The following is a 12494-nucleotide window of genomic DNA, read 5'->3' as shown; positions in this document are numbered from 1 at the left end:
AGCACGTGATCATGAGCATACCGACTTCCCAAGACTAATCGCTTAGATGGTGTCGACCAGTACTTCCTGCGATTGTCCAGGGAGATGGTTGCGATCAGCTGCCATAACCTGGGGCGCTTTCCCCTTCTTATCGCCCACGCGCTCATTGGGATCCAAACGGTCTGGCCGTGGTCGGATAGGTACAAGGACCTGCCTTTTACCTTTCGAGACGGAGACGGATCGTGCAATTGAGATTTCGACGGTGGGGACGGGGTTTTCTGGATCGGATGGGTTGCTGTCTTTTTTGGCGTCTCCAGAGGGCTCGCGTCTTGGTGAGGTGGGGGAGGTTCGCCTGCTTGCGGGGGACGAAACCTCGCTTCTTTGCCGGGGCGCATTGACAGGCGTGTCTGATGATGCAGACAAAGTTGATGACGCATAGCTGGCCGTTCTGGGCGAATCTACCTGCGTATCGATCCTTAGAGACGGAGGTGACTCGCGTACGGGTTCCTTTGCTGTAGGCTTCTTGTTGATGATCTCCCATTCTGGTTCCTTTGCATCAAAGTATGAACGGACAGGACCTAATTTCTGCAAGAGGAGCCGTTCATCCTCGGAACCAATGGTCGTGGAAGAAAGGAATGAAGACACCGAGTTCTGTTGCTTATGTGGCGGCTGCGAGCTATGGACCATGAGGACCACACTACTCTTTTCCGACAGATTTTCTTGATTTGATTCCCCTAGGGATGTTTGACTCCTGTGGATTGGGCTGGGGCCGCGAGGAATATTCTGACTCCCCAGGACCTTCGAGGCCTTGCTCGTTTTGGTCGGAGGGAACAGGCTGAAACTGGGACTGGGGGATTTCGACCGTGTCGGAACCGGCGAGTGAGGAGTGTCCTACATATTATGTCAGTAAAGTGATATCTTCAAGCCAGATGTACTTTTGGACACTATACCTCTACTGTTGGAGGCTTCGTATCTTCCAAATTCTTGCTGCGCCTACTCATGGAAGACAGCCTGTTCTTCTTGAGGACTCCTCCAAACATGACGCTGTATCGCTCCAGCTGAATGTCAGGAATGTCAACCTGGAGTAGGGGACCGGATCCAAGAGACTGTTCCTTCTCCTGGGGCGAACTACTGGTCGCATCTGCGTGAGACTGTTTCGGTTCCTGCGTAGAAGTCTGGACTTCCGGTACTATAGAGGGCCATGCGTCCGTGCCTGCGGTGGGACTGGCAGGATTCTCGAGGCCTGAAGACTGGATCTTTGGCTGCTGCTCGAATGAATAGGTCGAGCCTTGCATTGGCCATTCATTTTCGAGCCGGACCTGATAGAAGGGTTGATTTGGAGGGGCTGTCATGGCAGCCTTGGCCTTGAAAAGGCCGCCAATCTTCTTCCATTTGCTTGGCTTGCGCTGCAACGATGGTCGCGCTTGTGGTTCTGCCGGTTTGACAGGGATCGTATCCTGTATCTGTGATGTGGGAACTTGCGGGTCGATCATCCGAGGACTTCCCAACGCGACGCCGATAAGACTTCCATTCATGTCATTATTGGTGCTGACGGGTGACGATATGGGGGAAGAGGGAAGCGGAGGAGCCTCGGTGTTGATAGGGCTCATGGCTTGCAACCTCTTCTGCGGGTGCCCTTCCGATACCACTGGGCGATGAAAGCTCCGATTTGGATGAGGCGCTGGGCGGCTGTTATTTGCGCCATCCTCGATACACTTTTGGCCCTTCCGTGGCAGCACATCAGGGTGTTTTGATGTTGGGGAAGAGCCAGCCTCCGCCTGCCTGATTGTACGTGACCTTCCTAGAAACGTCCCTCTAGCCATTGTGCACGACTGCCTGTATATCAAATACCGAAGTGAAAGTGAAGGGTGAAGTTCTAGAGTATTGCTAAGAAGAAGATGATGGTGAAATAAAAAAGTAAAGAACGTTAGAGGGAGCCAAGCCCTGCTTCTATCAAAATCTCAAGACAAAGGAATGGACGGCCTTCCAGAAGACCCAAAAATGAAATGCAAGCAGTTCAGACAAGGAAAGAGTCAGTTCATGATGGGGAGAAAAGGAGAATGGGCGATAGAGGGTCAGCGCAGCATAGTTAAGACGTTGCGGCAGTTATTGTGGAGCACTAGGCAGAGCGCTACATCTAAGTGAGACGTGTGGCAGGGGCGAACTAGTGCGAGGGCTTAGATTAAAACATTGTGCAAGATCTGACGAAGCGCGACGGCAGAACAGCCAACAGAAATTTCCAGAGAAATTGCTCAGGAGAGACCACACGGGCGTCCCCGCATGGCTAACACTGGACACGGACATTCGTCCAGTCACAAGAATTTGACAGCTCTGTGATTAGGAATAGGTGAAGGCCATCAAGAACCACACGAGGCGCTTATTCTAGTAGCTGCAAATCAGCGCTGGATGTTGCGGGCGCATTTAATTACGAGCGCGGGCGAGGGGCCAAAGAGAGAGGCTCCGGCCGACGGATTCACCTCGAGTTGGAAGTATGAGCGTTGGCGCAGCTGGAATCATTGGTTCCAGCTGTTCTGAAACCCCTGTGCGCTCGACCAATGAGATTGTGAATATCTCAATCGCCTGGCGATCACACAAGGCCTGAGACTCATTCTCAGGGCCTTGGTGTTACGGATCCTCTAACCGATGCCGCAGATGAGAAAAACCCTTTCACGGAGATGCTCGTGCGACCATGCCTGCATTCTGTCGACAGCCGAACGTTGCAATTTTCCGAGTCTCTTGGGGCAGTAGATTGCGATAGCCCGTTGAGGCACGAGGCCCGCTAGATAAGACTGAGGAGTCCACTGGGGAAATTAAAGTAAGAGGCCGCCCAAGGAACTGGCCCGCGGCCCTCACCTTAAGGTAAGTCACGGACCAGCCATCTCCTGAATGGCGTTTCTAGCTTCTTTATTATTTCGTAGATCAAGGCTTGATGGCCTGAGAATGGTGTAGTATTTGAAATCAACCATTATTAGAAAATGTTCATGATGGACGGGAGTTTCCGCTATCCACCATCATCGACAAGGGAATTGTCGAGGAGTGAGAGGAGTAGGAAAGAAGCGACTGACGGATGGCTGCAGATGATCCCCGGCACCTGACTCGATGACAGGCACGTGCCCAGTCAACCCACCACACATCATCTCAGCTCGCAGGTGACAGTTGCTCCAGATGAATTTATTCGATGAATTTGTTCCCATGGCAGAGGCATAAGGGATGAATAGACAGGGAAGAGGCGGTAAGGAGAAACCGGTGAAAAGAGGCCCGCAAAGTGGACATGCTTGGGGTGTCTAACAGGGTCTAGTTTTGCACCGGTAGGGGACTAATCCTAATTATCCTATACTGAAGCGGGTGAACTACGGAGTCGGCCTGCCGTTGGGGCCCTCCACCGCCTGGATTCTCTCTACGCATACCGTAGTTTTGGTGGACGATAGCAAGGTTGAGCTAGATAGTGATGGAATGAGGCTATTCAGAGTGCAGCTCTGTGTTGCTAGGGGGATGACGTAGGAAGACGTACCATAAAAGTGATCCCCCCCAAAGAGTAGATGACAGCTGGTCATTAGTAGTCGTGAGCGGAGGGGAAAGAAGAGGCAATATGATGTTTGATCTCGGTATGTACCACTTGGTAGTGAGGATAAAGTTCAAGTAGGAGCTATAAGGTAGCAGCATATGATAAACAGACGTTAGAGATCCATACATCTTACGGTGACCGACAAGTAGAGAAAATGAGAAAAGTCGGGAATTGGCGGGGCAGGAATTACTAGCAGGAGATGCTCAGCTGGGAAAAAGCAAATGGAAACCAATGCCTGCCACCCCCACCAAAAGCAAACTAAACCAACTAAAGCAGCAGCAGCAAACCCCCCAAGCCCGCTCTTAGTAAACTCACCTCATCGTCGGCCTCCTTCTCCCCCTCCTTTCCCACCAACTTTCTTCGAGACTCATCTCTACTATCTACTACCACCTTCTTCCCCCCAGCGCATTATTTCTCATTCTCCTGGTCGATTCCTAGTCTTTGCCCGGAGTCTTTAACCACCCCCACGTTCCACTCTTCTTACGGATTGCTCTGCTTATCCGTCTCTATTCCCCTTTCCCGACCGTCCCGCCATTTGTTTATCCGACCGTCACCATGGGTCAGCACTCCGCTATTTGGCAAGGTATGACGATAACGCATGCTCCTGCGACATTCCATTCTTTCTGTATAGCCCTTTATTCTTGGTAGTTCTAGGCTGACTTCTTTCTCTTCTTCCATCTCAGGATATGTCGATTCCAGGTACCGTATAACCTAACCATGTTTACCCCGCTTCGGCCACTGCCGCCCCTCCAAGTTGGGATCGGAATTCTGACGCGAGGCCGTTCAGCTTGATGGGATCTGGTCAATTTGACAAGGCCGGTATTCTGAGCCACGATCTCTCCGGCGTTGAGGCTGGCTCTCCCGGCTTCTCGGTATGACACGCTCCCCGACCACCGCTGGTTTGATCGGCGTGACCCCACGGCCAACCAAGCGCCAAACCAGCACGAACCCAGCGTTAACAACCACCACAGGCCTCCCCTCAAGAGCTCCAGGGCATTGCCGCTGCCTTTAAGGACCCCAACTCTGCCTTTGGCACCGGTATCACTATTGGCGGAGAGAAGTTCGTCACCATCAGGGCTGATGAGCGCAGTCTGTACGGCAAGAAGGTACTGTCACGCACACTTTGCCCTCGCCATTATCATCCCTCGAAAATATCAACATTCACTAACTTATGGAAACAAATAGGGTAAGGAGGGTATCGTCGTCGTCAAGGCCGTCTCCTGCGTCATGGTCGCCCACCACGCTGAGAACGCCCAGACCACGAATGCCGCTACCGTGGTCGAGAACCTCGTTGACTACATCAACAACCCCCGGTGAATGGGTTTAAAAGCAGAATGAAATTGTGTTTTGTCTCGCCTTGAGCAAGGGACAGTCGGTAATACTGGTTATTTAAATGTAAATCATCATGGTGGTCTCCTTTTCTCGATTGTCTTTTCTCTCTCCGGTATTCTTCGCATCAATTGGCATTTATTACTACTCGTAGATTCATAGCTGTACATTATGTGCTATAAGTAAAGCCATTCCAGCCACCCTTTATTGATATGGAAGTCCAGACCGGCCATTTCACATGCTCAGGAAAGAAAAGTTAACAGCCCAAAGCTATCTAGCGTCCACACCTGTCCCGCATTCTGAATGATATCACCGGCCACTCTGTTATTCTGACAGCTCCGATCTATGCAGCATGCACAATAATGTAATCTCCAAAATTAGCTTTTTAACCGTCATATCACAACCCATACTACCGAACATCGTCAAAGAATACTGTCTCCCCAGGATCATGATACTCCCCTCATTGGAAAAGATATATTAACAATTAGAAAGTCTCTAGTACATAATAATAGCCCTATTATAAAAGCGAAAAACATCATCATCACCACCACCACCACCACCCCGCTCATCCAGACAGCAGGAAGTAGAAGTAGGTAGACATGGAACTAGACCAACAAATGATAGCAGTCCATGCCACACCACACCACACCATCCCATACCCATCCTATCATGCAAATATTCGTAACAAGGAAAAAAAAGAAGTAAACCCTAATGCCACATAACTATTCATACACATGAACATGTCAAGATCCCTCCATCATCATCGTCATCGTTATCAAAAATATCATTCCCTCACTTACACCCATGCCTACACCCCCAAGAGCGAACGAAGGTTCTCTCTATACAGGCAACTCGGCATTCCTCCTTCCACCGGCCAACGTCTCCAGAACCTTTTGAATAAAGGGCCCTACGACGGGGATATTCCCCGCGAACTGGCCAATGGTGATCAGGAAGTCGCCGAAGAGGATGAAGAGACCGTACAGCTCGATTATGAACCCGGTGAGCGGCCAGCGGAGGAGGATGAGGAGGATTCCGGCGGCGAAGGCGGCGGTGCCTTTGAGTTTTTGCCGGCGCGAGAAGAAGGCGAAGGTCTTTTCGAGGCCGATTATTAGGGTTAGACCGATGAGGAAGAGGATCTGTGTGTGTGTGTGGTTGGGTTGGGTTAGTGGGTTTGTTCATTGCGTCTCGGGTGAAGAGTGAGGTGAGATCATTAGGGGTAGCGTACGTTGCCCATTGCTAGTCTATTGGGTGAGATTTGTTAGTTATATTGTGTGTTTTGGGAGATGTATGGGTAGGTGAAGGATATGGACGTACAGTGAGCGATCGAAGAACATTAGGACTCCGCCGAAGAGGAACAAGCCTCCTGTTTGGGGGGACATCGTTAGTATGTGGATCATCGGTTTGGTGATGGAGGATTCGTGGTGTCGCTGCAAGCATGTTATGTAGACATACCAGCTGAGCAGAAGATAACTCCGATCTCTATTGTAGAAAGAACGTGCGTTAGCCAATGGATCCGGATATGATCTCGTGCGAAGTGTGCAAAGTAGGCGTTGCTTACTCTGGTTATCGGATAGCCACATTGTAGGCATATTGGCAATTTTCTGATTATATGCAAAAGCGTGCGCACTGATATAAAAGTTGGAAATAATACGTCGAGGACTGAAGCTAAAGGAGTTCAAGGTGGGTTATAGCTCCCAACGATGCGATGCGTTCGTCGTTCGGGGATTCGGGGGCTTGCGGAGATCGCGTGCACGGGGCACTATATATCGTGGAATGGACGAGGAGGCGGTAAATCCACAAATAACTAGAAATTGAGAAGATGAAGCTATCGCACGCCGATATATAGGTGCTCGTCCTGGAGGATTCACGAAGCTCTTGATGTACAGGCACCAGCAATGCGAGTAAACACAAAACCAACTGCGGCTGCTGCGCAAAATTCCCAATTCTGCCACGTCCCTTTCTTGGCTAGGTTTGTGCTATTCCGCGTTCGGATGGCGGTCGGGTGATCAACAACATTCGCACAGCCGCTATTTTCGGTTCTCTCAACTCAACTTCTCAACCGATTCTACCTTCTGATGTTTACCATCGTGGGAGGACCATGCGTGTCGACAATATCACTCGGGTTGCACACCATTGACTAGGGTCTTTGATGATTGGACACCTTGTTAGCTTCTAATGTGCAATCTTTACGATATTAGGGATGCGGCGGTGCAAGAGACACGCAATGCTTCTACGAAAGGAGTGCCTACGATGATTTGAGGTATCAAGATGACCTGAATCGGCGACTCTATTACTGCAACTATTCTGCCCGTATATACCTGGCGAGCCTTTGGGCTCAACTCATTTCACGCCGCGGCGACAGCATCTTCGGATGCTGTAACTGATGTTCCGGTTCCTGGAGCTTCGGTACTAGTCGAGTGCATCTTGCACAAGGCGAAGATAAACTTTCACAATAAGGTCACGAATAAGCCGGAGCGTTTTCTTTGAACCTGTCTCGAGAGGGGCATGGTGGGTGGAAAGGGCTTGACTGTGTTGGCCGTACATAACGCGTATTAGATTAGGCTACTATCTAGCCTGGCCTCAGTTAGAAGTCCGACGCATTATCGTCGCAATGAATATGACAACTTACCTTGATATCTTACAGTGTAATAAAACAAACATTTCCATAGCAAAATTCGTAGCATCGTTTATTTGAGAACCACATGGGCAGCTCTGAGCTCCAAATAGCTCTCCGGCACTCCCTGACCAAGTGTTCTAATCACACCAAAGACCTCCTTGTCGTGATACCTCAATCGCGTCTTAGGATCTGTGTATGGAGCAGGCAGTCCTGTTATATCGCAGTAGCGGGTTTGCTGCGACGGGTGCAATGAGGGTGCGGATTCGATATTCGTGTAGGTTACGGCAGGTCCAGATGTAAATGCAGCTCGGGCGTTCTTTTCCAGCACCAGTGTCGAGAGGTTCTGCGCGGCCTGCGCGATGTTCGTTCGAGGTGTGCCATCGGCAGGGGTTTGGCTGCCGTCGGTGCTGGCGGACGTAGCTGGGAGTGGGGTGGTTGCGCCGGAATTAGACTGTGTGGCCATTACAGAAGCCTCCTTCCTCGAGCTCTCAGAAATAAGCTGCTTGACGTTCTTGTTGCGACGCTGCGATGGCTTCCAATTCGGATTGCGGAACGGACGGGAAACTGCCGCAATGTCGAGACGATCGAGGAGCGCTTGGTGATTCTCCTGTTCGGCGGGGGTAAGAGGAGCCATGGTAATGATCAAACGTTGAGATGCGAGTGAGGTTTTAGTTTGGAAGGATAAGGTCGGTGTCTTGGTTCAGTGGTGGAGGTTTGGTTGATAATGCCGAACTGGGGGTATGGCGGTGCTCTCCCACGTCCGAGCCTTGCTCGAGTTGTGAAACTAGGATGCACGATGCGCACCGATGTTGCCGATGCTGATGGTCAGATGACGCAGTTATAGTTACTGTTTGCCCAGAGATAGAGTGAAAGAAATAGTGAAGATAGAGAATGAGCCAAGTTTGGAGACCTGATGTCTGGATAGTGAACCTTCCACTCAGTGCCCAGCTCGGTATCAGTCACGTGGCAGGGTATCTTGGGTTGCCGTGAATCCCAAGAAGCAACAAACAAACACAACATCAACAATTCATCCACGAACTACATCAGATCGCAAAGATGGTAAGCAATACAGTGCACTGGAAGATTTAGTGGTAGCCAGGTGATCCTAATATTATATCTAGGAAAGTCCACATGAGCACCAGCAGGCCCTGCTGCTCTCTCGCATTATCGGCAACATTGTATGTGAACCGGAGGGCATTCTGAGTTGCAATAGCTGATCGGCTCTAGGAAAAACTAAATGAGTCAATCATGGTGATGAACAGAAGCCTCCAGGTAAGCGCATTTGCTTGATTTCCGCCAGGGTAGAGTACTGATAGGCGTTACTAGGAGGTCAATATCCAGAACATGAACGTCGAGCTTGTCGCACAGATGTTCAAGAACTACCAGTCCAACGTTCTATTCCATCTAGAAGGTAGTTTTCCATTGAATTCTTAGTTGAGTTTGGCTGACCAGTATTAGCGACGGAGAATTTGAAAGACCCGTCATCCTCGTCGTCCAGTTCTTGATACCCAACAGCGTTTCCTAGTTAAATTGATAATGAAGACATGATTTCCACGTAACTCCGAATTTCACTTATCCCTCAAACTTGAATGGATAGTAGACCAGGTAAAGACAGCCAAGTGTGACTGCTAGGTTCCGTAAAGAGGCATAGTTACTCGTGGAGTGATCGGCTTGGCGGCATATGAGCGCCGCTGGCGGTGGCCGGAGAGGCCTCGACGGCCCCGACCAAAGCTGGGGAACTTTCAAGCTCCCATTTCCTTTCCTTCCTCATCACCAACACCACCGCAACCTGCGTCATCCTATCTTTGACAACCTTATCAGCGCGCATCTATCATCTGCTAGTGGGTAACTGGTGTACTAACGCTTGCGACACTCACTGCAATGCAGTGAGCGGTCTTTACCTGGAAGCTTCCAAGTTGCTGCTAAGAGCGCCTGCGTCCAACCACCATGGCTATCACCTCGATCCAGCCGGTTCTACCGACTCGGTTCACGATCAATTCGACCGAGAAAGGTGCCAAAAAGCCTCCCCCGGAACCTTACCACGTGAAAGACCACCCATTTAAAGGCTACCACCCCCCTCAGCCGGAAGGCTACGAAAAGAGCAAGAGTACTAGCGCCATAGTTATTGATAATGGTGAGTGAAGGCCCTGGCTTGAGACTATATTGTGTACGGTCTACTGACTTTTGCGATCGACTTGAAGGCTCGAACCTGGTCAAAGCCGGTTGGTCGTTCGACAAATCTCCTCGTTTCGTGCTTCCTCCTGTGATGAGCCGGTATCGCGACCGGAAGCTCAACAAAGCCTGCCAATTCATCGGATACGATTCCTATGTAGATGCGACTACGCGCGGTCAGCTGCGCTATGCCTTCGACCCTGGCACGAGTGTGGTGGGTAACTGGGATGTCATGGAGGGGGTGTTGGACTATCTGTTCATCAAGCTGGGAGTCGATGGTGCCAATGGAGGGGTTGACAGGCCGATTGTCATGACTGAGCCGATAGCCAACCTCGCTTATCCCAGAAGGAGTAAGTTGTATCACTTGCGACTACAATGGTGGCATTGCTGACGATATGCTAGTGATGAACGAAATCCTGTTTGAGTGCTATTCCGCGCCATCGGTCGCCTACGGAATCGACTCCCTGTTCTCCTATCGGTACAACCGCGGAAAGGACGGACTCATCATCTCGTCCTCCCACACATCGACGCATGTGATTCCTGTGCTGAATAACAAGGCTTTGCTATCCAACTGCTCGCGGCTAAATTGGGGTGGACTGCACGCATCGGAATACTTGCTGAAACTTATGCGCCTGAAGTACCCGACGTTCCCTGCGAGGATGACAGAAAGCCAGATGGAAGACATTGTGCATAAGCATTGCTACGTTTCCAAGGACTACGACCAAGAGCTGAGCCACTACCTAGACTGGACGGGGCTGGAGGAGCGAGACTGTATCGTTCAGTACCCTTATACCGAGCATGTTGTGCCCGAAAAGACCGAGGAAGAACTCGCCCGGATTGCTGAGAGGAAGAAGGAAAGTGGGCGTCGGTTGCAGGAGCAGGCCGCTAAGATGCGGCTAGAAAAGTTGATGAAGAAGGAGCAGGAATTGGAGTACTACAAGGACCTACAAAACGGACTGGCCTCGGAGACGAAGAAGGAAGCCAGGCGCATCCTCGAAGCGGAGGACCTGAAGGATGAAGCCCATCTAGATCGACTGATTCGGGATCTTGAGCGGTCCATCAAACGATCCCGGAACCGGGACCTGGGGATCGAAGAAACCGAAGAGCCCCAGGAAGAGATGTCATTCCCGTTATTGGACGTCCCGGATGAAGAACTGGATGAAGCTGGTCTGAAGGAAAAGCGCCATCAGCGACTGATGAAGTCCAACGTTGAAGCTCGACAACGCGCGAAGGCAGAGAAAGAGCGTGAGAAGGCTCGCCGGGAAGAGGAGGAACGCCTCGACCGTGAGAAGCGCGAGAACGATTTCGAGAATTGGCTCGCTGAACGCAGAGCAAACCGTCAGGTATGATTGCTCCCCGTACTGATAATGGCACATCTAACCTTTCTACACAACAGAACATCATGCAGAAGATCAAGGAACGTGACAGGATGAAGGCGGATCTCGGCAACCGCAAATCATTAGCCAGTCAGATGCGCATGAAGACACTCGCCAACCTCGCTGCGGATGGGCCCAAGAAGCGGAGGCGTGGCGGGGACGATGACACCTTTGGTGCCAACGACGAAGATTGGGGTGTCTATCGAACGGTGGCTACGGGTGAACAGAGTGATGAGGAGGAAGAGGAGGATCTTGGAGGCATGCTTGATACCGTTGAGAAGGAGCTACTCGAGTACGACCCCGAATTCACAGAGAATCACACGCTCGCCGCGCAATCCGACTGGACGAAGAGCCTAGTGCACGTCTTCCTGCGGGGCCCCTGGCCCTTTGATCCTGAGAGCCAACGTGAGGCTCATCAGTTGCACCTGAACGTGGAGCGAATCCGCGTTCCCGAGGTGGTGTTCAAGCCGTCAATTGCGGGCGTTGACCAGGCCGGCCTGTTGGAGATTGCTGCCGATATTGTGAACCAGCGATTCCCGAACCCCGAGGAGCAATCGAAACTGCTGCGGGATGTGTTCCTCACGGGTGGCAACACCATGTTCAAGAACTTTGACGAACGTCTCCGCAACGACTTCCGCGCGTACCTCCCCGTGGATGCCCAACTCAACGTCCGACGTGCAAATGACCCGGTTTTGGACGCATGGAAGGGTGCTGCGCAGTGGGCATCAGGGTCGGAGTTGGCCAAGTCCTCGATCACTCGGCAGGAATACTTGGAGAAGGGCAGCGAATATCTCAAGGTAAGCACGAGAAAATTCCTCGCTGTGACGCAAGCGAGATCGGCTAATAATCTTCCAACAGGAGCATGATATGGGCAATGCCACTACATGGTAGATGTCAGAGCCTGCAATACGTTCTGCCTGTCTAATACCTATACCAAGAGTGAGATCTTACCATAATCCGGTTGGAGTAGACGAGGTCGGGACTGGGAACGCCTTTGGCGGACTGTGGATCAGCGATGCGACAAACCCAAGCTGCACCACCGAACTACCAAAGGCGTAGATGCGGGTGGCGGTGTGTATCCAGGGCGCGAAGGGACAGGGAGTCGGGCGTACTAACTCGGATGAAACATTCAAATTTCGACGAGGAATGATTTGATAGATTAAGATGGCATGGATAGTTTTACTTATTATTCTTATTTTGTATGCTATAGTACTTTTACTATCATATGCTTTCCTCAATAATTGTATAGTAAGTGAGCTCGTATGAGAAACAGGATCCTCGCGTCCGCAATTCTGACCATCAGCCCGTCTCGGCCTTACTCGTACAGGCGCGATATGATGAAGTAAAGTACTTACTGAACTGCATTGAGCAAGTTTGGCGATGCGAATGCCGACGGTTTAGTGAAGGCAGCAACGTAAACTAAAGTTCCGTATGCATTTCACAACAACACTAATCG

At 50.9% G+C, this 12494-nt stretch overlaps 6 protein-coding genes across 6 annotated transcripts; 3 read left to right on the top strand and 3 right to left on the bottom strand.

Moving 5' to 3' along the window:
* Positions 1–42: 42 nt before the first annotated feature.
* Positions 43–1802, bottom strand: AKAW2_41004S (uncharacterized protein; the record flags this gene model as incomplete). The annotated part of the gene is made up of 2 exons (XM_041689395.1): positions 43–870; positions 930–1802. The coding sequence occupies 2 exons, from the start codon at positions 1800–1802 to the stop codon at positions 43–45; spliced, it is 1701 nt and encodes a 566-aa protein (XP_041543084.1).
* Positions 1803–4099: 2297 nt separating this feature from the next.
* Positions 4100–4861, top strand: pfy1 (profilin; the record flags this gene model as incomplete). The annotated part of the gene is made up of 5 exons (XM_041689394.1): positions 4100–4127; positions 4228–4243; positions 4332–4416; positions 4516–4650; positions 4730–4861. 5 exons carry the CDS (start codon positions 4100–4102, stop codon positions 4859–4861), a joined length of 396 nt encoding a protein of 131 aa, XP_041543083.1.
* Positions 4862–5712: 851 nt separating this feature from the next.
* Positions 5713–6462, bottom strand: GOT1 (Got1 family protein; the record flags this gene model as incomplete). Its single annotated transcript, XM_041689393.1, has 5 exons — positions 5713–6009; positions 6099–6114; positions 6188–6236; positions 6326–6352; positions 6432–6462. 5 exons carry the CDS (start codon positions 6460–6462, stop codon positions 5713–5715), a joined length of 420 nt encoding a protein of 139 aa, XP_041543082.1.
* A 1098-nt stretch (positions 6463–7560) lies between these two features.
* On the bottom strand, positions 7561–8124 carry AKAW2_41001S (uncharacterized protein; the record flags this gene model as incomplete). Its single annotated transcript, XM_041689392.1, has 1 exon — positions 7561–8124. One exon carries the CDS (start codon positions 8122–8124, stop codon positions 7561–7563), a length of 564 nt encoding a protein of 187 aa, XP_041543081.1.
* A 422-nt stretch (positions 8125–8546) lies between these two features.
* On the top strand, positions 8547–8995 carry DAD4 (DASH complex subunit DAD4; the record flags this gene model as incomplete). The annotated part of the gene is made up of 5 exons (XM_041689391.1): positions 8547–8549; positions 8612–8668; positions 8718–8762; positions 8817–8901; positions 8949–8995. The coding sequence occupies 5 exons, from the start codon at positions 8547–8549 to the stop codon at positions 8993–8995; spliced, it is 237 nt and encodes a 78-aa protein (XP_041543080.1).
* A 442-nt stretch (positions 8996–9437) lies between these two features.
* Positions 9438–11929, top strand: ARP5 (actin-related protein ARP5; the record flags this gene model as incomplete). Its single annotated transcript, XM_041689389.1, has 5 exons — positions 9438–9624; positions 9692–10012; positions 10065–11005; positions 11059–11835; positions 11897–11929. The coding sequence occupies 5 exons, from the start codon at positions 9438–9440 to the stop codon at positions 11927–11929; spliced, it is 2259 nt and encodes a 752-aa protein (XP_041543079.1).
* Between the last annotated feature and the right edge of the window lie 565 nt (positions 11930–12494).

The sequence above is a fragment of the Aspergillus luchuensis genome, chromosome 4 (assembly GCF_016861625.1).
Source record: "Aspergillus luchuensis IFO 4308 DNA, chromosome 4, nearly complete sequence".
NCBI classification, from domain to species: domain Eukaryota; kingdom Fungi; phylum Ascomycota; class Eurotiomycetes; order Eurotiales; family Aspergillaceae; genus Aspergillus; species Aspergillus luchuensis.
This window is presented reverse-complemented; position numbering and strand designations above follow the sequence as displayed.